This window comes from Eptesicus fuscus, chromosome 18 (assembly GCF_027574615.1).
Source record: "Eptesicus fuscus isolate TK198812 chromosome 18, DD_ASM_mEF_20220401, whole genome shotgun sequence".
Classification (NCBI taxonomy): Eukaryota; Metazoa; Chordata; class Mammalia; order Chiroptera; family Vespertilionidae; genus Eptesicus; species Eptesicus fuscus.
Genome location: NC_072490.1, coordinates 1,465,415 through 1,488,099, shown reverse-complemented (window position 1 = coordinate 1,488,099; position 22,685 = coordinate 1,465,415). Strand labels below are relative to the sequence as shown.

General features: G+C 48.6%; 1 protein-coding gene across 2 annotated transcripts; it reads right to left on the bottom strand.

The window, feature by feature from the left end:
• Nucleotides 1-645: 645 nt before the first annotated feature.
• Nucleotides 646-22,666, bottom strand: IHO1 (interactor of HORMAD1 1). 2 transcript variants are annotated; one of them, XM_054708069.1, is made up of 8 exons: nucleotides 22,652-22,666; nucleotides 16,474-16,544; nucleotides 15,319-15,493; nucleotides 13,191-13,354; nucleotides 7,746-7,794; nucleotides 7,475-7,562; nucleotides 2,484-2,584; nucleotides 646-2,235 (listed from the first exon to the last, which is right to left on the bottom strand). In XM_054708069.1, the coding sequence occupies exons 2-8, from the start codon at nucleotides 16,527-16,529 to the stop codon at nucleotides 1,165-1,167; spliced, it is 1,704 nt and encodes a 567-aa protein (XP_054564044.1). In that variant the 5' UTR covers nucleotides 16,530-16,544; nucleotides 22,652-22,666; the 3' UTR covers nucleotides 646-1,164. The 2 variants fall into 2 exon arrangements, with proteins under 2 accessions (XP_054564044.1, XP_008155783.2); XM_008157561.3 differs by lacking the exon at nucleotides 22,652-22,666 and adding an exon at nucleotides 16,678-16,724.
• Nucleotides 22,667-22,685: the final 19 nt, after the last annotated feature.

The following is a 22,685-nucleotide window of genomic DNA, read 5'->3' as shown; positions in this document are numbered from 1 at the left end:
CTTGGAACGGGCAGGTTCTGGAAGCCGTCTGTATGGTAAGTGGGAACATGGGCCCCTGCCAATGCCCCGCCCCCTCACCCCGTGGGAATATAGGGAAGGGCACGTGTCAGCCCCTGAGCTCTCGGGAGCCTGGCCCCGAGCTAGGCCCAGGGAAGGCCAGGGTGGTACCGCTGGCGGGTCTCATGCCCCCGCCCCTGCAGGCCCCGCTGTGCCCGTTTCTGGCCCCTGTGAGCCTCGTGCTGGGAAAGCCTGGGCGGCGGCCAAACAGCAGCCGCCCCGCAGCCCTCGGTCCCGGTCACCACCGGCTGGTCCGCTGTCCGCAGCCCTCCCTCCAAGCGGTCCCCTCGCATCCCGTCCGCCGGGGACTGTGCCGGACAGGGAAGGCGGGTAAGCGGCCTGCGGGCAGCCGGGGGAGGAAAGGCTGCCGCTCACCGACGTGACTTCCCAGGTCAGCGGGTGAGAGAGCAGTTCAAGAGCTTAACGCAAGGAAAAAGCACAATTGGAAAAGTTTTAGCTTTATTATTTTTAGTTTTTACAAAAGAAACACATTGCAAAACAATAAAAACTTCAGCAAGACATAAAGGGAAAGCAACGTCTCCCACAGCCCTGCTCTCCGCCACCCCCCCCCCCCGCCCTCGTGGGCGTTCATCGAAAGGCAGGCCGTGGGGCCACAGCCGGAGGACAGTGGAGTCACGTGGCGTGGGCAGCGGCGCTCGGGCACCTGTCTGGTGCCACCTCTGTCGCCGGCAGCTCTAGCGCTCCCCGTTCACCGGGACTGACTAGCATGGCCGGTCCACTCACCAAAACGCAAACGCTCGGCAGCAATGCTGGGGAAAATAAACAATCTGGAGGCCCCGGGAGAGAGTGGTCACGTGTAGAGAATATTTTGAAGAAAAAAAAAAGCGTTTGAAGTCCTGCTCCCTCAGCTCCGCCCGGAGAGGCCCTTTGCTCCCAGGGTCCCCGTGGAGCCAGCGCCCCTGCACCCACAACACAGCGCCAGCTCCCCCACCGGCTTCACTCCAGGAAGAAAGGGCGCCCTTGTCCCCAGTGCCCGGCGTGGGCAGCACCGGAACGCCAGGCCTGCCCCTTCCCAGCAGCCTCTGCCCTGTGAGCTGGGGTGCGGTAGTTCCTCTTTCCGGGGACCGCCCACCAGCCGCCGGCTCCTCAGCAGCTCTCGTCGCTGCTGTCAAAGCCCAGGTCGTAGAGCACAGTCTTCCCCGGCTGCTTGGCCTGAGGGGACTGGGAGCTTTCAGGGTTGAGGTCGCTGAACCAGCGCATTCGGGGGTCCCCCTGGGAGCTGTCAGAGCGCTGGCTGCTGTCCTGGGAGGAGGGCCCGCTGAGCTGCGGGAGGGCCCCGCGTGCTGCCTGCGCTGTCCTGGGTCTGAGTGCTCCTCCCGGGGCAGGATGCGTGGGGTTCCGCCCCAGGAACCCCCGACGCAGGGGCTGAGCACGGGGTTCCTGCTGCTCCGGGAGGGCCCTCTGTGAGCCGGGGCCGGGAGGCTGGGGGCGCTGAGGGCGGAAGGCACAGGCTTTGCTTTGGGGTTGCTCCTGCCTCCTGCCGGGGGGCCTGCCTCTGCGGGTGCTCCGGGGCGGCGGCTGGCCTTTCCCCCTGTGTTCTCCCGGCGCCTGCCCCTGCTCACCAGGGCCACCTGAACACACGTCTTTGGTTGGACGTTTTGGGCTGGTTACAAAGTTGTTTACATCCGGGGACATAAGCCGCAAGGCTCCGTGGGCAACCAGGGTCCTGACGCCAGAGGCCCGGTGGCCCGGGGTGCTGGCGCCATAGTTCTCCGAGCTGGTCTTGGGAATAAGCTGACTCTTGAGGTTAGTCTGTACGGCCTTGTCCCGGGCTCCCCTGCTTCTCTTTCCTGCTCCAGCTGCCTCTTCTGGGAGAGCTGCCCTCTTTGCTCCCTCACCCCAGACATCCAACTCCCCGGGCCGCCGGGCGCCCATCCTCAGATCCCGCGTCGCAGGGAGGGCCTGGGCCTGCCCCGCCGCTGGCTCCCCAGAGGCCCGCTGGGCCTGGGCCCGCGGGGGTGAGGTCTGGGAAGTGCTGTCTGTCACGTGCGCGGGGCCCCGAGGCCCGGAGATGAAGCTCTTCAGCTCTGCGAGGGCGCCGGGCACGTTGAGCTGGGCCAGCTGCTCGCACAGCTGCTGCAGGTCCTTGCTCTGCTGGGCAGCTGCAGCTTCCAGGAGCTTCAGGCCGGACTTCACTTCTCTGATCTCCGCCTGTCGCTGGGGCAAGGCAGTGGAAGGAAGAGCGTCACCAACAGTGCCCGCAGATCCGGGCAGACCGAGCGAAGGCCGCACCTGCTGGAGGGTCCTGGGAAAGGGAGCTGACCCTGCCCTGGCCCGTTACCAAGGGGCCTGTGTTGTGTTGGCCTCTGCTCCTGGCTGAAATGTGCAACATTACAGATGCCGCTCTGGGCCTTAGTGCCAAAGCCAACAACACACCGGAGGGAAGGAGCTGGGCCTGTACTTACAGCCTCAGACTTCTGCTGCATCTCCAGGACGGCCTGCTCCAGGCTGCCTCTGTCCTGCACTGCTTCCAGCACATCCCGCTGGGCCCGCGCCGTTTCTTGCACTAAATACAGAACAAGGACAATTCACCTCAGAAGGCGGTGTCCCCGCCAGTGGTGAGAGGCAGGGGAGGCTGGCAGGGCCCCGGAGCCTGCCCTGCTAGCAGATCAGCCTTGGCGAGGAGAGGACGCCAGAGCAGGGTGCTTCCTCCACTGTCTTCCTCTCTCCCTAAGGACAGCCCGGCCTGGCACACTCAACCTCAGCGCCTCTGGGGACCCTCAAACCTGTGGCCCAGAGAACAGCTCCTTCCTGGCCCACCTTCTGGGCCCTGTCAGCAGAGGGATCTTCCTAGAAAGCAGGTATGGTCATGCCCCCTCTGAAATCTTCACTGAAACTTTCAGTGGCACCCCACTGGCCCCACTTTACATTGGCTCATCCCCCACCCCCACCCCCGGCCTCCGCATCTCTAGGCAATGTTTCCTAAGCGACCTCTCCCCCTCTGGCCTTGTGCCGCTCCTCCCGCAGCCTGGAGCACTTCTGCCTCCATCCTGTCACTCTGCCCTCCGGTCAGCCGCCACCCCGTCCCACGGGGCCCCCCTCCAATTGCTGTCCTTCCTCTGCTCTCAGTCTCCTCCTGGGAAACATGCTTTCCTGTCTGGCCTGGGTGTCCCTCTCTCTGCTGGTGGCACCGTGTGTGCTCTACCATCACGTCTCACCCTCCACTTCTTATCCCCCATTCACGTGGGCTCTACTGGGCGTGGTGACCTGAGTGCTGGCTGCTCAGGACTGAGAGTGGTTCCCCTCTTTTGCATATGGATTTACATATATTTATTTAATAACACGTTGTTGCAATGAGTCATCACCATCCTCTTGCCAGACTGCTGTCATGTGAAGATGCTCTTTCGTTTAGTCAATACACACTTGAGATAGAGAAGGGTCATCAGGCTGATGAGCAGGCGAGCCCTAAAACGAGGATCTAAAGAAGGATCAGCAGGTCTGGAGCCACAGCCTGAGCTCCAAATGGCAGTAAACAAGTAAACATGCACAGAATGAGGTGGAACAGATGCTTCCACAGGGGCTATGACAACAACAGGAGGGGCACCCACTCCGGAAAAATGAGGTGAGCAAAGTGGAGACGGAGAAGCCGGAGGGAAAGGAGCTGGCCCTGCAGAGATTAGGGAAGGCATTCAGGCCCAGGAGGCAGCAAGTACCAAGGATCTGAGGCAGAGGAAGCGCTTGTTAGGACTGGGAATAGACAGGCCGGTGTGGTGTTGCAAAAAAAAATCGTGTTCTGTGTATTTTACCACAATAAAAACGTAAGAGATTTTTAGTTAAAGTCCATGTGTCAACCAGTTAGAAAAAGGATGTTTACTTCTATTTCCAGTGCTGGATTCCTGTTCCTAAACTCAATTGTTCAAATAGTTTCCCAGACATCCGTGTAGATTTTTGTAGTAGAAGGCAAATGTAATTACCCTGCCCTGGATGAGTTCCTAAATAGCAATGTTCCTTAGCAACAGTGAGCATGGCCAACACAGAAGCAGAGAATGAGCAAGGCAAGCGAAGTGCTGGTTCTAGAGCTGTGCTCAGAACACAGCTGTGTCCGTGTATTCTCTCCTTGTCCCCTGGAAACACGCCTTCCTGAAGGAGCTTTTGTATTAAGCTCATTACTTTCAAAGTCTTTTTTTTCTCTTTTAAAAAGTTTCTGAAAATGACTCAAAACCATACTAGTGGAATACAATGAAAAATGATCAAACCTCTCCCATGCAGACCTTGGCTCCACTTCCTGGATTTCACGTTAGGAGCAGTTTCTAGAATTTTGTATTGCTACATATGCATATCCATAGAAACAGATCGTGTGTGTGTGTGTGTGTGTGTGTGTGTGTGTGTGTCCCTGTCCTCTAGAAGGGGACTCACTTCATTTCTGCTTTGGCTCCAACAGCAGATATTTTTAACTTTTTTGTAAAAATGCTACTTTAAACCCACTCCCATGTTCTGGCCAATCTGTGGTCTCCTTGCGGGAGGATTTGCGGCGTTCTTCCCTCTGAGCGATCGGATAGCGGCTCCGTTGAGACAAGATTGGGTGCTGATGCTTTTCCGCTGCTGACCAGCGACTCTCCTGTCTGTGGTTTCGCTTTCCCTGCCGTGCTGAGAGCCAGAGCAGCGGTCTCGGGGCCCCGTGTATAAAAGGAGACTCCTCAGTCCCCCCTTTTTTCCAAGCGACTCTTCCCACTGTTCATTGACTGGTCACACTTCTCCACGAGATGTGTCCTGGAGCAAACTCTGTGCAAATGAGCTCTTTTCACTGAACAAGGAGTAAATATTTCCCTCCAACATGGCTCACATAGATGGCCTCATTCTTCTTCATGACATGTGCCTTGCTGAGAAAGGCATTCCTCCAAAATTATAAAAACGTGGCCATGTTTTCTTAGAGTTCTCTTTATGATTATATTAATGCATCAATTCATATGAAATTAGTTTTGATGTAAGAGTTATCTATTTTCTAAAATAAGATATTTTCTAATTTTTTATAGTGGCGCCTTCTTTTTATTATCCTAATGATCATATACATATATTTTTTAATTTTTTTAAATCCTCACCCGAGGACATTTTCCCATTGATTTTCAGAGAGAGTGGAAGCGAGAGGGAAAGCCAGAGAGAAATGTCAGTGTGAGAGAAACACATTAATTGGTCGCCTCCTACATGAGCTCAGACCAGGGTCCGGGCTGGGGAGGAGCCTGCAACTGAGGTACATGCCCGTGACCGGAATTGAACCAGGGACCCTTCGGTCCGCAGACCAACACTCTGTCCACTAAGACAAACTGCTAGGGCCAAATGATCATATTTTTCAGTAGAACTGATACCTATTGGGTAAAAGTACTGCTCTCTTCTAATTAGCTCACCTAAACCCAAGATAAAGTAGGATGTGGATGGCCTTGGAAATCCATTTTATTTTTTAATCCTCACCCAAGGATATTTTCCCCATTGCTTTTGTATATTTTTATTTTTCTACCTTTATTTATCAGAACGTAACTCCTCTCCTGACACAAAACACACGCACATCCAAGGAGCAGCTCATGAAAAACAGCAGCAACAGAACCGGGGGCAGTGGGACCTTGTCTCACACCGGTCTGTGTGCCTGGCTCCGGAGTGCCATTGCTTGTGAGAGAGTGGAAGGGAGGGCGGGAGAAGGGGAGAGAGAAACATCAATTGGGTGCCTCCTGCAGGAGCCCCGATGGGGGGCCTGGGATCAAACCTGCAACCCAGGTACGTGCCCTTGACTGGGCATCGAATGCGGGCCAATGCTCTAACCACTGACCGCACCAGCCAGGGCAGAAACTCATTTCATTACTCCGGTCCCTGGTGTCCTTAGAGGAAGAACAGGAAGAGGTCGATTAAATGGCTTTGAGTAATCCTTCTGGGTGAACAGGCCGACTGTGACGGGAAAGACCTCCTGTGAAGGCACCAATTACACGCGACAGAGAGCACGTTCCCGCAGGAGACTCCCCTTTCCTAGGGGCACGGCGCGGGCACAGCGCGCTCACACTGACGCCTGCAGCACGTGCGACTGCAAGGCCAGTGCTCTGGGCCGCGGGGCTGCCTGGCTGGGGACAGAGGGTTTGTCTGATGCTCTCCCAGGACTAACTTCCTGCTCCTGATCACTACCTGCCAAGAAAGGGATGACTGAGGACAGGTGCTTGTGCCCATTTTCAAGAATGACTGGCTTTCTAATTAATCGATGCCACAGTCTTCCTGCTCATCCTGCGGCTGGCTCTCTCCTGAGGCCTGCCTTCTGACAGTTAAGGAGCCCTCAGGGGTGGAGGGTCAGGACCCCACGCCTCCTATAAGCCAGACTGAGCGCCAGTGCCCTCTGCCTTGATTTTGGGTTGGGGCCTTGGGCGCTCCCCTTCCGTTCTGGACCTTACATGTCACAGCGTTGCTGCAGTCCTGCTTGTAATGCACGTAGTTTAATGCGGAAAGCAGTGCTTTCCTCGGGCACTTAGCGTGAGATTTTCCATCACGTCGTACAAAGGCAGCATTCCCGGTTTGCTCTGCTCCCTGTCTTGCTGCTGCTTGTGCGGGTAGCAGTTCTAGGCTTCCAGAAGCCGTTTCCAAACAGATGCACAGTTGCCCTGTGTGTGGGATACCCAGGTTGGAAGCCAGCAGACAGTACAGTGCTTCTTTGCAGACATATGGGGATTGATTTCTAAGCCACACAAAGGCATTAATTTTTGTAAATCATGAGCAATCCATCCCATGGCATTTGAGTAAGTTGGCTTCAATTTGTTTCAAATAGAAAATAAACACCCAGACAAATGCAAACAAGTGCAGATGCAGCCACCATCTTGCTGTCTAGCTGTTGGTTCCGGGAGGTGTCCGCCGAGGGAGAGCGGTGATGGCTCTTGTGTTTATTAAGGGACAGGATCATAGTTTCAGTTAAATGTATTTCACTAATTGGTAGAGCAGGGGACCCTACAACCACAAACTGCAACTGAGGTTAAGAAAGATTCTGTGATTCACTGTGAAAAGCTCTCACGGAAACCAAGGCAGCCAGGAGAACAGCGGTGACGGGTATTCTAGCCCTAAGGGAACAGCCTCTTCATTTCTAAGCCCTCCGGGAGCAATGCCTTTCTCGACAGCACAGCCAGCCATTGAGCTGAGACTGGCGATGCTGTGACTGCCTCAGGCAGGGAGCTGAGAAATCTGGCAGAGCTCCAGCGCGTGACTGAGTGGACATCAGTGCTGCCCAAAAGGCACTGGGACAGGGGCCTTCCCACACAGAGGGCCCCCTACCCCGTTTAGTGCGCGTCACCTCTTCAGGACTAACCTTCTGTCCCCAGCCTGGCATCTCAAACGCAGAATGGAACCTCACTACCTGCAGAAACCTGGCCAGGGTCACAAAGTTCACTCATGCTCCAGTGCCCTCTGCTGATGCCCTCAAACAGGAGACACTCACAGGTCTTGGCCACAGTCTCCAAAGAATCCAAAATAGATTGGCTTCTTGAACTGAGATGTTCCTCAGACTTTTCCACGGATGTCTGCAACTAAGAAACCCAAAATTAAGAAAAAAAATTCACAGATTGTAACTAACTTGGAGAATTGTCATTTAATGATAAAAAAGTTGTTAATATATTGCTATTCTACATGAACTAAAGTCAAGACAACATAATTATTAAACTTCTTCAAGTGTAAGATGTTCTAACTCTTTGAAACGTAGCTCTGCTTACCTTGTGGATGCTTTCTCGGACATGGGAAATGAAGCTGTGCAGAGCCTCCCTGGAACAGGAGGGAAAAAAGAGAATACATGTGTGTGACATATTGAAACAGAACCGCTTCCATGAAATGGCAGGCATCCGCCTAGTGTAGCCTCAAACTTGGTCAGAGCTGGAGAGCCAACCCCGAGAAACCTCAGTGGCCAGCTGAGGAAGGAGAACAGACTTTCATGACCATTTCCAAGGCAAACAAACCACTTTTCTCTTTTTCATTCTATATGCATCTTAAATGAGGCTACATTTTAGCAGCTCACGTAGTTACCACCGTAGGACAGACAGGCTTTGACAGTTCTCTGCCACATAACTCCGCTTTAGCCAGTGATGGACGACATTTACATCTTAGCTCCCAGAAGGTAATGGAGCTGAAAAATTCCCATCACCTCGTTGACTCCTAACTCCTGGACACATCTTAGTCTAATGTGACTATAATAGTCAAAATAATAGAATGAGGAAGTAGGGAGACAATTCTGGGAACAATATTCATTTCTTTTTTAATATACTTTTTTAATGATTTCAGAGAGAGAGAGAGAGAGAAAGGTCAATGATGAGATAGAATTATTGATCGGCTGCCTCCTGCATGCTCCACACTGGGGATCGGGATGGCAACCCAGGCATGTGCCCTGACCGGGAATCGAACTGTGACCTCCTGATTCATAGGTCCACGCTCAATCACTGAGCCATGCCTGCTGGGCAATATTCATTTCTAATGGAAAAGAAATTATAATTATTCCTCAAATAAATATCCTGCTTTTGAAAAGATTCAGATATGGATTGTCATTTAAACATTTTACAGTTGTTGTTTCTTTAATCTACATAATACAAATATAAATATCAATTTTCAAACCCCAATAGGACAACTTTTCATACCAAATCTTTTCGTGCTCCACCAGACCGACTTTGAAAGGAGAATTTAATAGAACCATTTGGAAATCTACAAACCATGTGTTGTTGTTTTTTTTCCATGAAAGATATTGGTATATTACCAATATAAAAATATTAAAAATATCTTAAAAATATATATTAAAAATAAAAAAGTAAATTAATCAAGATTGTTAAGAATAGAAAGTTATTAAAATATAAAAGCAGAGAATTAGGGTACCTAGAAATATAACAGAAATTAAAGAAATACAATAGTTAGAAACATAATAGAAATAGAAGTAGAGATAAAAATATGATAGAAATAGCTAAGGAAAGATGATAGAAAATAGAACAAAAGACAAAGAGATGGAAAATAGATTTTAAAAGTTAGAGGATCAATGAAGGAGATCCAACACATACCCAACATTGGAGATAAAAAAGAAAGAAGAGTGAAAATAGAGAGGAGGTTTTTCAGAAATATAATAAAAATTCCTAGAACTGAAAGACCTAAGTTTTAGGTCAAAAGGAACTACCCCATGCCCAGGGATTACGACATGCCACTTTAAAGCACATTACTATAAAATTTCAAAACTATGGATAATGAGAAGGTCCTAAGGACTTCCAGAAAGAAAAAAGCAAGTGACACACACAGGATCAAGGATCAGAATGGCATCAGATTTTAAAAAGCAACATATAAAGCAACAGGGCAAGGAAGCAATGCTTTAGAAATGCTGAGGAAAAAGAATTTCCAATCTAGAATTTTATATCCAGCCTAATTTGCCATGAACTGTGAGGGGAAAATAAAGAACTTCCAGATACACAAGTTCTCAAAAAATTGTTTAGGTGCCATGTACTGTTATAGAAAGTTTCTGAAATATATGCTTCACCAAACCCAAGGCGTAAACTAAGAAAGAAGCGGACATAGATCCAAGGCAGAGGATCCAACTCAGATAACAGTTGCACTACAGACTGAGAGTCCCAAGTTCAGATCAGAATTGGGAAGGATGCCTCTGAGAAGAAAATGACACTGAAAGAATTTCTGATGCATTTAAATATGTAACAAGCAGCTTTTTCAGTTTGGCTGCTGCATTTGGGAATAGACTTACGATTCCTACATAGAAAACTAAGCAAAAAAGAAAGGCAATTTTGAACATTAGGAAAATGTAATCATAGTTTATATAATTTTCCTGGGCCATCTAGAGTGGTTACAGAGTGATAAGGATATAAAGATTGAAAAATGTTTCTATAGCTATATTGGATTTTTTTTTGCCAGAATTTATTAAAATTATGATTTTTCTGCCCATTATATAAATCAGTATTTTAAGCTTGAACATTTCTATTTGGTTCATGGGAGAGGCTCCAGGGTGGTTAAAAGGATGACTAGTGCTTTCAGGGAGAGGCTCAGGCAAAAGCCAGACACCAGGGGATGCAGAGAGGTCCCTCAATGGCCTCTGGGCTCTAAGGCTCCTAGTCCTGCTAGAGGAGCAGCTGTTCTTTAAAAAAACACACCAAAAACTTTATTGTTGAAAGTATTATAGATGTCCTTCCTTTGTTTCCCCCATTGACCCCTCACTGAGGAGGAGCCTTTTGAAGAAATAATTGCCCCGCCCAGCCTGGGGGCCTGCAGAGGTGAGTCAGGTGCCGCCCATCTTCTTGATGAGGTTCACCTCCTCACCCAGGAAGCAGTTCTCCAGGAAGTCAGAGCTGAGGGCCTGTGTGGGTAGAACCCAGGGCCTGCAGCTCCAACAGGGCCTGGTTCAGGTACTCTGACTGTGTTGGCTTCCACGGTGTCCTGAGTTTTGCCACTCATCTTGGGAAGGCTTCAGCATGTCCTGGAGGAGAATGCAGCCACCGTGCTGGTTTGCATCTTTAAGAGACACTGGACACCCTCACGCTTCTTCTCGGCCAACTCATGGAAGTGGCCCACACCCTCCAGAGCCGTCATGATAGAAATGGAAGCTCAGAGAGAGGTAGGTGTAGGAGGCCACAGGGGCAGGTTGACCAGGTGGTTGACCGCAGCCTCCACCTCGATGGAATAATTCTTATGAGTTTGGGAGCTCATGGTTGTTCAGCAATCGGGAGTTGAGGTAAAAAAAACAAACAGTACTGGCTGGTCTCAGAGGATGAGGATGGCTGAGGTGGTTGGAAAAGAGGTTGGAGGGTGGTCAGAGGCTGGAAGAAAGGGTGGCCCTGGGTCTGTTCTGTCCACTGTTGAAGCAAGAAGCAGGTCCAGGGGACTGGCAAGGGGACACTGCCTTGAATTCTTTTTAATAGAGAGAAATTCTCCAGAGTCCTCATCATTTATTTTCTCTATGTAAATACTATATACATTTTTTGCCAACTTGTAAATAATTGTTAACAGAAATTCATTTTACTATAAAAAATAGAGAAAATGAAACAGAAAGAAGGAAGGAAAGGGAAGGAAGGCCAAAAGGAAGGAAGGAAGGAAGGAAGGAAGGAAGGAAGGAAGGAAGGAAAGAAAGAAGGAAATATCAAGTAGGACTCAATGTTTCAAGAATTTTTTTCAGTTCAGAAATATCAAACAAAATATAACCCAAAGGCCCAGAGAACAAAAAAATTAAGACTGATCTATCTGAAGCAGTAAGAGGGTGAGGGCACCCCGCCCATCTGCAGTCCCCTACCACAGCCTTGAGGGGCCTCTGAGAAGCCCTTAGGGTGCTAGAGCCTGGATTCCTAGGGCAAAGAAGTCTGTCAAAGTCTGGGAAATTTTTATTTATCAACAGAAACAAAGTCTTCAAGTAGAGCATTTTGCTTTTCTAACTAAAGGAAGATAGTTATGCAGTATAACAGATACCTAATCTAGGAATTCTTTTAAAAATTCTGGCTCCTTCAACATCAGAGCACTAGTGGTGATGCTAAGCAATACATCTTCACTGCCACAGAAATGATAAAGTATATCTCTGCTTGGGTGTTATGATTTCTGTGATACCTAAAGATGTTGCCTTGGTAATAACTTACTAAGAAATGAACACGTTAATTTCCTCAATGGCTTCACTTTATTTAAAAACTAGAGGCCTGGTGCATGAAATTCGTGCACGGGTGGGGTCCCTAGGCCTTGCCAGTGATCAAGGCCGATCAGGTTCCCAGCCTCCTCCTTCCCTCACTGCCCGTGTCTGCTGCCACCCACCCCTGTTTCCCTGTCTTAGCCCAGAGCCTGACCCCAATCAGGTGATTGGAGCCTGCTGACCAGGGGGAGGGACCAGGAGGTTGGCTGGCAGGCCCCATTGGTAATTGGGGTCTGCGGGCTGGGGGCAGCTCCTGCATTAAGGGTCTTCCCCCTGGTGGTCAGTGCGTGTCATAGTGACAGGTCGTTCCGTTGTAATGGTCGCTTAGGCTTTTATATATATAGAAGATATTGAGGCTCTCAATTATTCACATATTTGTTTTAAAAATCAATAACACTAAAAAAATATAAAATTTAGGGTATATCTGAAAAAATAGCAACATTTCAAAGTGAGAAAATTAGCCTGCACTGTGTACTTAAGAATTCACATGCTATGTTCTTTTTTTTTTTTAAAAATATATTTTTTATTGATTTCCGAGAGGAAAGGAGAGGGAGAGAGAGAAACATCAATGATGAGAATCATTGACTACCTTCTGCACGCCCCCACTAGGGATCAAGCCTGAAACCCAGGCATGTGCCCTTGACTGGAATTGAACCTGGGACCCTTCAGTCTGCAGGCCAATGCTTTATCCACTGAGCCAAACCAGCTAGGGCACATGCTATGTTCTTTTTTTTTCTTTTTTTTAAAAATATATTTTATTGATTTTTTACAGAGAGGAAGAGAGAGGGATAGAGAGTTAGAAACATTGATCAGCTGCCTCCTGCACACCCCCTACTGGGGATGTGCCCGCAACCAAGGTACATGCCCTTGACCGGAATCGAACCTGGGACCCTTGAGTCTGCAGGCCAATGCTTTATCCACTGAGCCAAACCAGCTAGGGCACATGCTATGTTCTTGCTCCTAAAACAAATAATGTTATCTTATTTCCTAATTCTGATGATCTGAAAAGAAAACAAATTAAAGGCAGAATTTTAGGTAGAATAAACATAATGCTACTTGAATGTTGCATTTCTCTAAGAAGTCCTTTAGCTGACTTTTCAGAGGGGCCAAAACTGTGGCAGCCATATTCAAATCTGCCACAAGTTATACTGTCAAGAAAGTAAATAAAGAGTAATTTTTAAAAATATATTTTTTATTGATTTCAGAGAGGAAGGGAGAAAGAGATAGAAACATCAATGATGAGAGAGAATCATTGATCAGCTGCCTCCTGCATACCCCCTACTGAGGACTGAGCCTGAAACCTGGGCATGTGCCCTGACCAGGAATCAAACTGTGACCTACTGGTTCATAGGTCCACACTCAACCACTGAGCCACACTGGCCCGACAAGAGTAATAATTAGATGAACTATGAAGGCAAGAGTGCTATCATGCTGAAATTGAATTACTATTGGCACTCCACTTTCTGTTTTCCTCATAAAAGAGAAGTTATCTTGTCTACTTGAAAGGTTTGCATACCTGTCACATTTATCTTTTGCTATTTTCTTTTTCTCCTCAAACTGTTCCAAAAGGCCTTTTGATTTTCCAACTGGCAAAGGAAGAGGAAATAAGCCTCCATCATTTATATCTTCTTCAAACAGCTGGGGTTTTGTCTGGTACTTTGTGAAAATACTAGGTTCATTCTGTTAAAAAATCATTATAGCATTTCACATATAAAAATACCTATAACATTCACTATTTTCTATACAATGCAGAGTCATAATCATAATACTAGTAAGTGCAAATCATATTAAATAACATAGCATGTAGTATTTCCTTTTTTGTTCATATATACAAAAAATTATATTTTAAAAAAAGCAACTCTTTTTATTAATATAGTTTCTGCCTTACTGGCCCAGAGAGATATAAAATGCCAGCTAAAATGGCTTAAAATCAATTGCATAAATTTAAAGGCAACAATAGCTAATTATTTTTTCCCATCAACTATTTTATTTATATCTTTAAAATTTTTTTAATTATAGTTGATATACAATATTATTTATATTAGTTTCAGGTGTACAACATAGCAATTCAACACTTATAGACCTTTCAAAGTGACAGATCATCACCTGTGTGATCTAGGTCTAGTAACCATCTGTCATGTTACATAGTTATTACAACACTAGAGGCCCAATGCACAAAATTTGTGCAAGAGTAGGCCTTCCTTCCCACGGCTGCTGGCACTGGCTTCCCTTTGGCCACTAGCAGGCACCCAGGACCCGGGCTTCCCTCACAGCCCCAGCTTCATTTGGAAGGTTGTCCGGAAAGACGTCTGGTCTAATTAGCATATTACGCTTTTATTATTATAGATTATTGACTCTATCCCCTATGCTGTACATTACATTCCTGGGACTTATTTTATAACTGAAAGTTTGTATTTTTTAATCCCCTTCCCCTTTTCTGCCCAACATCCTACTCCTCTCCCCACCTCTGGCAACCCTCAGTTTGTTTACTACACAGAATTATTTATGCTATCTCTGAGGTGATGTGTTAACATTTTCATATTAACAAGTTTAGCTCAAATTGATGTTGCTCAGCTGCTGGTGGTCTAGAGTAGCTGGCAAGATGGACATGAACTGGACAGTGGGCATGCGGACACATGGTGAGCCAATCCCTGCATCTGATGCAAAGCACACTCTGGAGCAGTCAGGGAGTACATTTGCTCCTTCATGCCACTGGGCACAGTTTTTGTACTGAAATACTCATCTCACAGCATACCCTACTACTTAAAGCACTGAGCTAATCTTATTTGTTATTTGTTAAGTTTCTGTTTGATACAGATGAATCTGTATATAAAATCAAATCTAGTTCTAGACCAAAATAAATACATAAAATTATTTGACTCACAAAAGAAGACATGCTGGTCTTAAAAAGTCAAGGACGCAAGAGACTTGGTTCTCACTCTGGCCCTTATTTATTAACTCAGAACCCTCATGTCCTTCTTCAAGGAGACAAGGTAGCACAGTGCACTATAATCACAAAGCACCTGAAATTTCCTAGAAAAAATGTCCATCTGAAATAAAATTTATGTACTTTATTCCAATTTTTCTCAAGTTTTTTTTCCTATGAAATGTTTATAAATAATAGTATGACTAGTCATAGAAAATGTCATGCAATATTTGGATCTCTCTAGACATGGTCAAGGTACTGGAACAATTCTACACTAGAAGCCGTCAGTTGGACATCCTTAGCGCTGTGGCGGAGGAGGGAGAGGCTCCCGCTACCACTGCTGCGCTTGCCAGCCATCAACCCAGCTTGTGGCTGAGCAGCGCTCCTCCAGTGGGAGCACACTGACCACCAGGGGGCAGCTCCTGCATTGAGTGTCTTCCCCCTGGTGGTCAGTGCTCATTATAGCGACAGGTCGTTCTGCCGTTTGGTCGATTTGCATATTACCATTTTATTATATAGGATTATAGAGGATGCTTTAGTAATAGAAGAAACTGCAAATACATTTTTTGCATTTCAAACTACCAAGTCAAGCGAATCACCAATAAGCACAAATCCATTTAGAAGAGTAAATATAATCCAACAGAATAAGTCATCTTTATAGCTTATCTCCATAATGGTGGTGAAATGTGTGCAGAGAAATTCTGGCAGTCAGACTCACATCCAGAGAACCCTTTTGTAACGGTTTTGGGTCTCTCAAATGGACACCAACGTCCAAAGGTGCTGACAGGGTCTCTGAACTTTCTGGACAGAACTGGGATCCAAAGAGGAACTGAGAGTCACTGAGACTGGAATAATCACTCTGATTATTAGCCCAGCTAGATGACTTAGTGGTCCTGAAATTAAGCAAGAAAAGATAAGTCTAGCAAATGGAAAACATCTTGAACAAATAAAATCACTATTCATTTTAGAATATTCTGGGCAGAGTGCTAGCTTATTCTGACTTCCCAGTCCCCTGAACACTGCCACTATGGCCTATAAAGAAACAAGAAAAAGTTGAATGCCAGGTGTTTTGATTACAACAACCTGGGAACAATCAGATGGGAATTCAAACAATAACAACATTATTGCTTGTATAATAGCACTGTAGGGTATTAACACCATTTTGGAGATCAAAGATCATAAAATTTTTAGGGATTAAGAGAACATTATCTTTTTAAAAGTTGAATCTTTTCATCACTAAAGGGATATGGCATATGCATATAACTAAGCAATAAGCTAGATTTACATATAACCACATGACTAAGTCTCAAAATCTAATTTTGAGTTCAGAAAAAAGTAAAAACTAAATGAGCACTATTACATATCATTTATGTAAACTTTTAAACCTACAACATACACCACCATGAAGGTGGGACCCTCCTGATGGGCCCTCTCTCTCTCTCCCATGTGAGGACACAGCAAGCCAGGAAGGGACCTCTCCCCGGAAACTAATTATGCTGGCATCAGGTTCTAGGACTTCCGACCTCCAACACTGAGAACATTTCTGTTGGTTCAGCCATCCATTTATGGCACTTTGCTTCGGTAGCCCAAGCAGACTGTCTAACTCTCACAGTCCCTGGGCATCAGAGTCCCTAGGCCCAGTGCTGGACACAGAGTCATTGCTCAGTTAACACACATAGCTGAATGCACAGTGCTTTTATCATCATAAAATAGGCAAAAGGAAAAAGACAGCATGGGAGGGTGCAGCAGTACAGGCAAGGGGAAGAAACTATATGGGGTAACTCTATAACCAACAGGAAGGGGAGCCTTTTTCTATGAAATAAATATAACTAAAAGATCTTTAAGTATCAGACTACATAACCGAAAAACTTACCCAGAGGCTGAGGGAATGCTGAGCATATCTTTGATATTCCAGACATTAAAATTCATTTCTTATGATTATTCCTATTAAAAAAAAGAGAAACATTAATTTAAAAGGTTAATATAATCCCCCCAAGATTGCTTTACTGGTGATGATATGTAGATGAGGACATTTCAGCAGTTATATTTTCATTCAATTAGTGAAAACTCCCATTACCTATGAGCCAGAAACAGGCATTTTCTGTTGTTAAACTTCGTACAAATTTCTCTCCTTGATACCAACAGAGAGCCCAGTCACCTGTGAAATAGTAAATCCAACTTCCATCCTCTGCTTTCTAGGTCTTTTCTCTTGCCATCCTACTAATAATCTCCTTTTAGAAAAAGCCCAATAAATTCCACTTCATTTCCTTGATACAATGATTTAATGTATAAGCAGTTCTTCCTGGACAATAGGATCTTGGAATGCCAAGAGAGCTGAGGAGTTGGGCAGTAAAGAAGCTGGACGAAGAACAAGTGCTTTGTGCAAAAGCCTTCCCACAGCCCTAACTGGTTTGGCTCAGTGGATAGAGCGTTGGCCTGTGAACTAAAGGGTCCCGAGTACGATTCCGGTCAAGGGCACATGCCCGGGTTGCAGCTTGATCCCCAGCAGGGAGTGTACAAATAAATACCAAAAAAACAAACGCCAAACTGATTAAAAATGGGCAGAAGAGCCCTAGCTGGTTTGGCTGTTAGCACATCAGCCCTTGGACTGAAGGGTCTTGGGTTCGATTCCAGTCAAGGGTACATACCTGCTTAGGAGGCAACCAATCGATGTATCTCTCACATGTTTCTCTCTCTCCCATCTGCTTCCTCCCTTCCTTCCACTCTCTGAAAAGCAATGGAAAAATATCCTCAGGTGAGGGTTAACAAAAATTTTTTTTAATTTAAAAAGGATCTATCTATATAAAAGGCTAATATGCCGTGTCCTTCCCTCCATCCAGGTAATGACCTCACATAGCAATGCCCAGCTTCCTTTCCCTAGCAACTAGCCTCCTTGCAGTTTCTTCAGCCCAAGAACATGACTTGCTTTATAGCCAGGTGCAAACATTTTACACTTTAACCAAATGTCTGTGAAGCATTTTCCAGTGCCTCATCTCATTTGATCCTCTCAGAAGTCCTGGAGTAGGTACATAGACTTGGTGAAATCCTATTTTCTTTTCATTAGCCAGAAAACAGATTTAGAAAGCTTAGAATCTTGACCCAACTGAAAAGAAGAAATGGTGGACCTTGAAAATAACTTCAGGTTTTCTCACTGTGCAGAATATAGTCAAACACTGCTGCAGTTAAATATTTTATCCTTTGTTCTCCCTGCATGATCTACAGTAATAAGCTGTGTGTTGGTATTTACTGCTGTGTTGCTGACAATTACCTAAAAGAGAAGTTGGAGTGCTTCAGTAGGCTGGGAAAAGTTTAGCTAAATCAGAAAGCAGATCTAATTAAGCAAGTTTATTCTATATCTATAAAAGGCTAAGTTGACTCGAACATGCGCGATACACATAAAGCTCTCGCTAGTGCCAGTCGCACACATGTTTTCCATCTGTCATTGTCAATCGTGAAATTGGATGACACTTCAATTATAAAGGGCGAATAGCAATATTAAAATAGTTCTAATTAATTTCCTTTCAATGTGCACGAATTCGTGCACCGGGCCACTAGTATAATATACATACTTGTTTACCTGAAATTGAAATGTAACTAGGTTCCTATATTTTCTTAATTTTTCAATTACAATTTATATTCAATGTAATTTTGTATTAGTTTCAGGTGTACAGCATAATGGTTAGACTAGTGGTCGGCAAACTCATTCATCAACAGAGCCAAATATCAAAAGTACGACGATTGAAATTTCTTTTGAGAGCCAAATTTTTTAAACTTAAACTTCTAATGCCACTTCTTCAAAATAGACTCGCCCAGGCCATGGTATTTTGTGGAAGAGCCACACTCAAGGGGCCAAAGAGCTGCATGTGGCTCGCGAGCCGCAGTTTGCCGACCACGGGGTTAGACAATCTTGTACTTTACCAAACGGGTGGCCTATATTTTTATTTGCTAAACCTGACACCCCTACTCTACTGCCACCAGCTTGGATGACTGCAATGGCTTCCAAACTGGTTTCCCTGATTTCCCCTTATCCCATTTCATATTCTCTTCTCTACAAAGCAGTCACTCGGACCTTAAGTCAGATTACCCCTTTGCTCCACTGCTTTACCCTCTCAAAACACAAGCCAGCGTTCTGATTGTCTTCAGTGTCCTCTGCAGTCTCCCCTGAGCTTTGCCTCTCATCTGCACTCTATTCCACACCTTTCATGGGGCTTCTCACTGCTGCTCCCCCTTGCTGGGCACACGCCAACTTCAGCTCCCTGCTCCCTCCACTTGGTTCACTCCTCGCTCAGATTATCAACATCATAGGCCTCCCCACCTCCTTTAGGTGTTCTCTCAATTATTTATTAAAAATCATACCTCAACCATCACTATATCTCTCCCTTGCTTTTTCTCCACAGTACATCACCATTCTAATACACTATATATTTTGTCTTGTTTTATGTTAACCTCTTTGAGAACAGGAATTTTTGTCTGTTTTGTTCACTGCTATATTCCCAGAATCTAGAAATTGTGCCTGGCACCTAATAGGTACTCAGAAAGTATTTACTGTGAAATTAGAGGAAAAAAATACTTGGGATCTAAATTAAGACAATGGAGCAAAACTTTCCAAGTATCCACAGATTTAAAAATACATATGATTGTCTTCCAATTATTATATTTCAGGTCCCTAGATCAGCACAGACTTACTATATATTTAAAGAAAGAAGGTGAATTGAAGTAAATATTAGATTTCTGACTCAGGTTTACTTATTTCTTTGACAGCCCAAATTTTTCTTCTATCCACATTAGCAGAAATTCCTCCTCCTAGTGCAGTAATGGCGAACCTATGAAACACGTGTCAGCACTGACACGCGTAGCCATTTCTGATGACACGCGGCCGCATGCCGAGGATGAAACATTTGCTGCTCCTGAGGATGAAACATTTGCGACTAGAGTCTTGGAGTTAATTTTTTCCTCAAAGTGACACACTACCCGAGTTATGGCTCAGTTTTTTGGCGAAGTTTGACACACCAAGCTCAGAAGGTTGCCCATCACTGCTATATTCCCAGAATCTAGAAATTGTGCCTGGCACCTAATAGGTACTCAGAAAGTATTTACTGTGAAATTAGAGGAAAAAAATAGGTTGTCCTAGTGTCTAGATTTAGGATATAGACAATTTGATACACATCAGCACAAGACCATTATTTAAGGCCTTTATACTTAATCTACAAGACAAATCCTCTTGTCTTCCACTTCTGTCTATGCTGATGGGAGAGTAATTTCTATAGCATGTGGCTTTGGGTTTAGAATACTGCTCCCCTAGTTCCAGACCTAACTTCCTTTTTATTTAACGTTTTTAGCTTTCTTGTCTTAAAAAAAAAAAGTTTTGTTTTTAGAGAGGAGGGATAGAAACATCATTGATGGGTCCCCTACTGGGTATGGAGCCCCAAATCCGGGCATGTGCCCCAACCAGAATCGAACCAGCGACCTCTTGATGCCTGGGAAACGCACAGTCCACTGAGCAACACCAGCCGGGTGACTTGTTCTTAGGGGGTTTCTTCAATGCGGGAGAAGGAACTCCGTGGTTATCCCCTTGACTCTGTCTGAGGACCACGCGGTGCTGATGTGCTCAGCCTCGTGGCTGTCACCTGTCCTCACGCTCCGTCTGGGCTTTTCCCTTCTCAGCGGCAGAACCACTGGTGACGCTCCCTGACCGCGGAGGAGAGGCGGGCTTAGGGAGGGCACTGGTCACCTAAGGTGCGGAACGGGAAGGCACACTTTGCCAAGGTTTCCAGGGCACCCCCCCCCCCAATCCTATGAAAGGAAGCACCGAAGTGAAGGTGTGAGTGAAGAATGCGACCACGTCGCCCGCCGCCTGGCTCAGGGCACCGTTGGGTTTGGTCAGGGCACCAGCCCGGGGGCAGGCTCGGTCCCCAGTGCCCAGGGGGCGGCGTGCGGGAGGCAGTCCATCAACGACTCCCTCACCATTGATGCTTCTCTCTCCCTCCCTCTGAATCAATCAAAACATTAAAAGAAAAGGAACGCGGCCATTTCCACAGGAAGGTGGAGGTCAGGGGAGAACACGTGGGCTGAAGAGGGGGCCTCCGGGCGTAGAGCCCCAATCCGACCGTCAAGTCTTCACCGCGGAGAATCCCGAGGCCACGGTATGGGGGTGGGAACGTACCCTCCGCTCCTCCCCCTCAGCCGGTGGCCCCTCCGGCCTCAGCCAGGCCCGCCCTCCTCCCGCAGCCCTCGTCTCTCATCGGCCGCTTCGTGCTCCGGCCCGGGACTAACCCAGAGCCCCGCGCCTGGTCCGCGAGGCAAACCCCGTCGGCCTCCCCGTCCACCCCACTGCCCGGCCAGACTGGGGGGCGGGGCGAGTAAGTCGGGCTCCGGGAGGACCAGCGCCGTCGCCCTCGCAGGAAGGAGCGGGGCCAGGAACCGCGAGGCGCGCTCCAGCGAGGAATCCTGAGTCCTGGAAACTCCCCCTCGAGGCCCCCGGGAATTCCCTCGGCTCCCACCTGTCCCCCTCCTCCCCGCGCCCCGAGAGCCAGCCCGAACCCCTTCCGCCGCCACTTCTGAGGCCGCACACGCCTGGGCCCGAGGGAGCCGTTCTGGCTTCCAAAGCCCTGGGCCCCGTGGAAGCCGCTAGGCATGCGCGGCCCCGCCCCCAGGGCCTGCTCTGACCAATGGGGATCACGCCCCGCCCCCTGGGCCCGGCCCCTGCTGCAGCACGTGACTAATAGTTTCAACGGTTCTAACGGTTTTAACGGTTTTAACGGCTGGGATCCTGGCCAGGTCCACGCACGCGCACCTCGTGAGGCGTGCCCCTCCCCTCCCCCAGCTGCCGCCCACGCGCCCCGCCCGCCATCCCGGCGCCGAAGCAGACCCACTGCGGGGCCACTGAAGCCACCTGCCCGCGGCATGCGGAGTGGAAGGGCGCCCAGGGGCCGGGGCGTGGGGGGTCCTGCGTGGGCCGAGGAGCGCTGGGCAGGGGAGTGGCCGGGGAGAGCTGCCGCGGTCAGAGGGGGCCCAGCTGGGAGCCGGAGCAGAGAGGACGGAGGAGAGACAGCGCCCGGGGCCCCTGGGCGTGAAGCGGGAGCCGCCGGAGGGCGGGTGTGGCTCTGGGTGGCGGTCACACCGGGAACCAGGCCGGCCGCGTGGCTCCAGGAGCTCGGGTCCCTTCCGCTCGGGGCACGTGCCGGGTTGCGGGCTGGATGCCCCGTGGGGGGCGGAGGCAGCCGGGCCACGCTTCTCTCTCTGAGTTGATGTCTCTTCCTCCCGCTCTGAAAGCAATAAAAATACTTTTAAAAAGTAAATCATGAAGCAGGGTGGGGTCCCCCGTGAAGGCCGCGGATGGAGCAGGTTGCACTGAGGCCCAGGAGGCGGGAGCCCGAGGAGCCGAGAGGGTGTGTGGGGAGGAGGGGGGGAGGGGGGAGGCGGGGAGGGGTGCCCGGGCTCTCCCCAGAGGAGGGCGGCTGTGGGGCGAGGAGAGGCTCGTGGGCCGCGCTCGCAGGTGTGAGGTTCACGGCGCAGTTGAGTTGGTCCCTCCCCGGGGCCTGGCCTTTAGGTCACGTCACTGGACAGGCCCTTTGAGGGACCGCGTGCCGCTCTCCCCTCCGGGTGTGGCGGTCTCCGCCCAGGAAAGTCCCGCCAAAAGCCCGTTAAAAGCGCCGCTGCCCTCCCTGGGGCTGGGGCCCCGGCCCGCCGCCCGGCGCGGGGTGATGGGGTAGCCGTGACCCCAGCCCCGCCCTCAGCAGGCGGGGAGCGGGGCGCAGGGCTGGCCTTCAGACATGGCGCCCTGTGCCCGACGCTCCTGCGGGCGTGGAGCCGCAGGCGGGGCACGTGCCCTGACGGCACTCGAACCCGGACCCGCCGGCGCTCTGTCCCCGGAGCCTCCGCAGCGGGTGCTTTCGGGGCGCGGCTGCTCTGGGGATGGCGGGTGGGCTGTGCGCAGCCCGGGGAGCGGGTTGGTGGCGCCGCCGGCTGGGAAGGGTCTCCCGGCCTCCGGCCCCGCCGTCCGCCCCTCGCAGGCCCCTGGTCCCGGCCCGACCCGCGCTCCGGGGCCGCACCCCGCGAGGCTCCAGCCCGGCCGCGTGTCTGCTC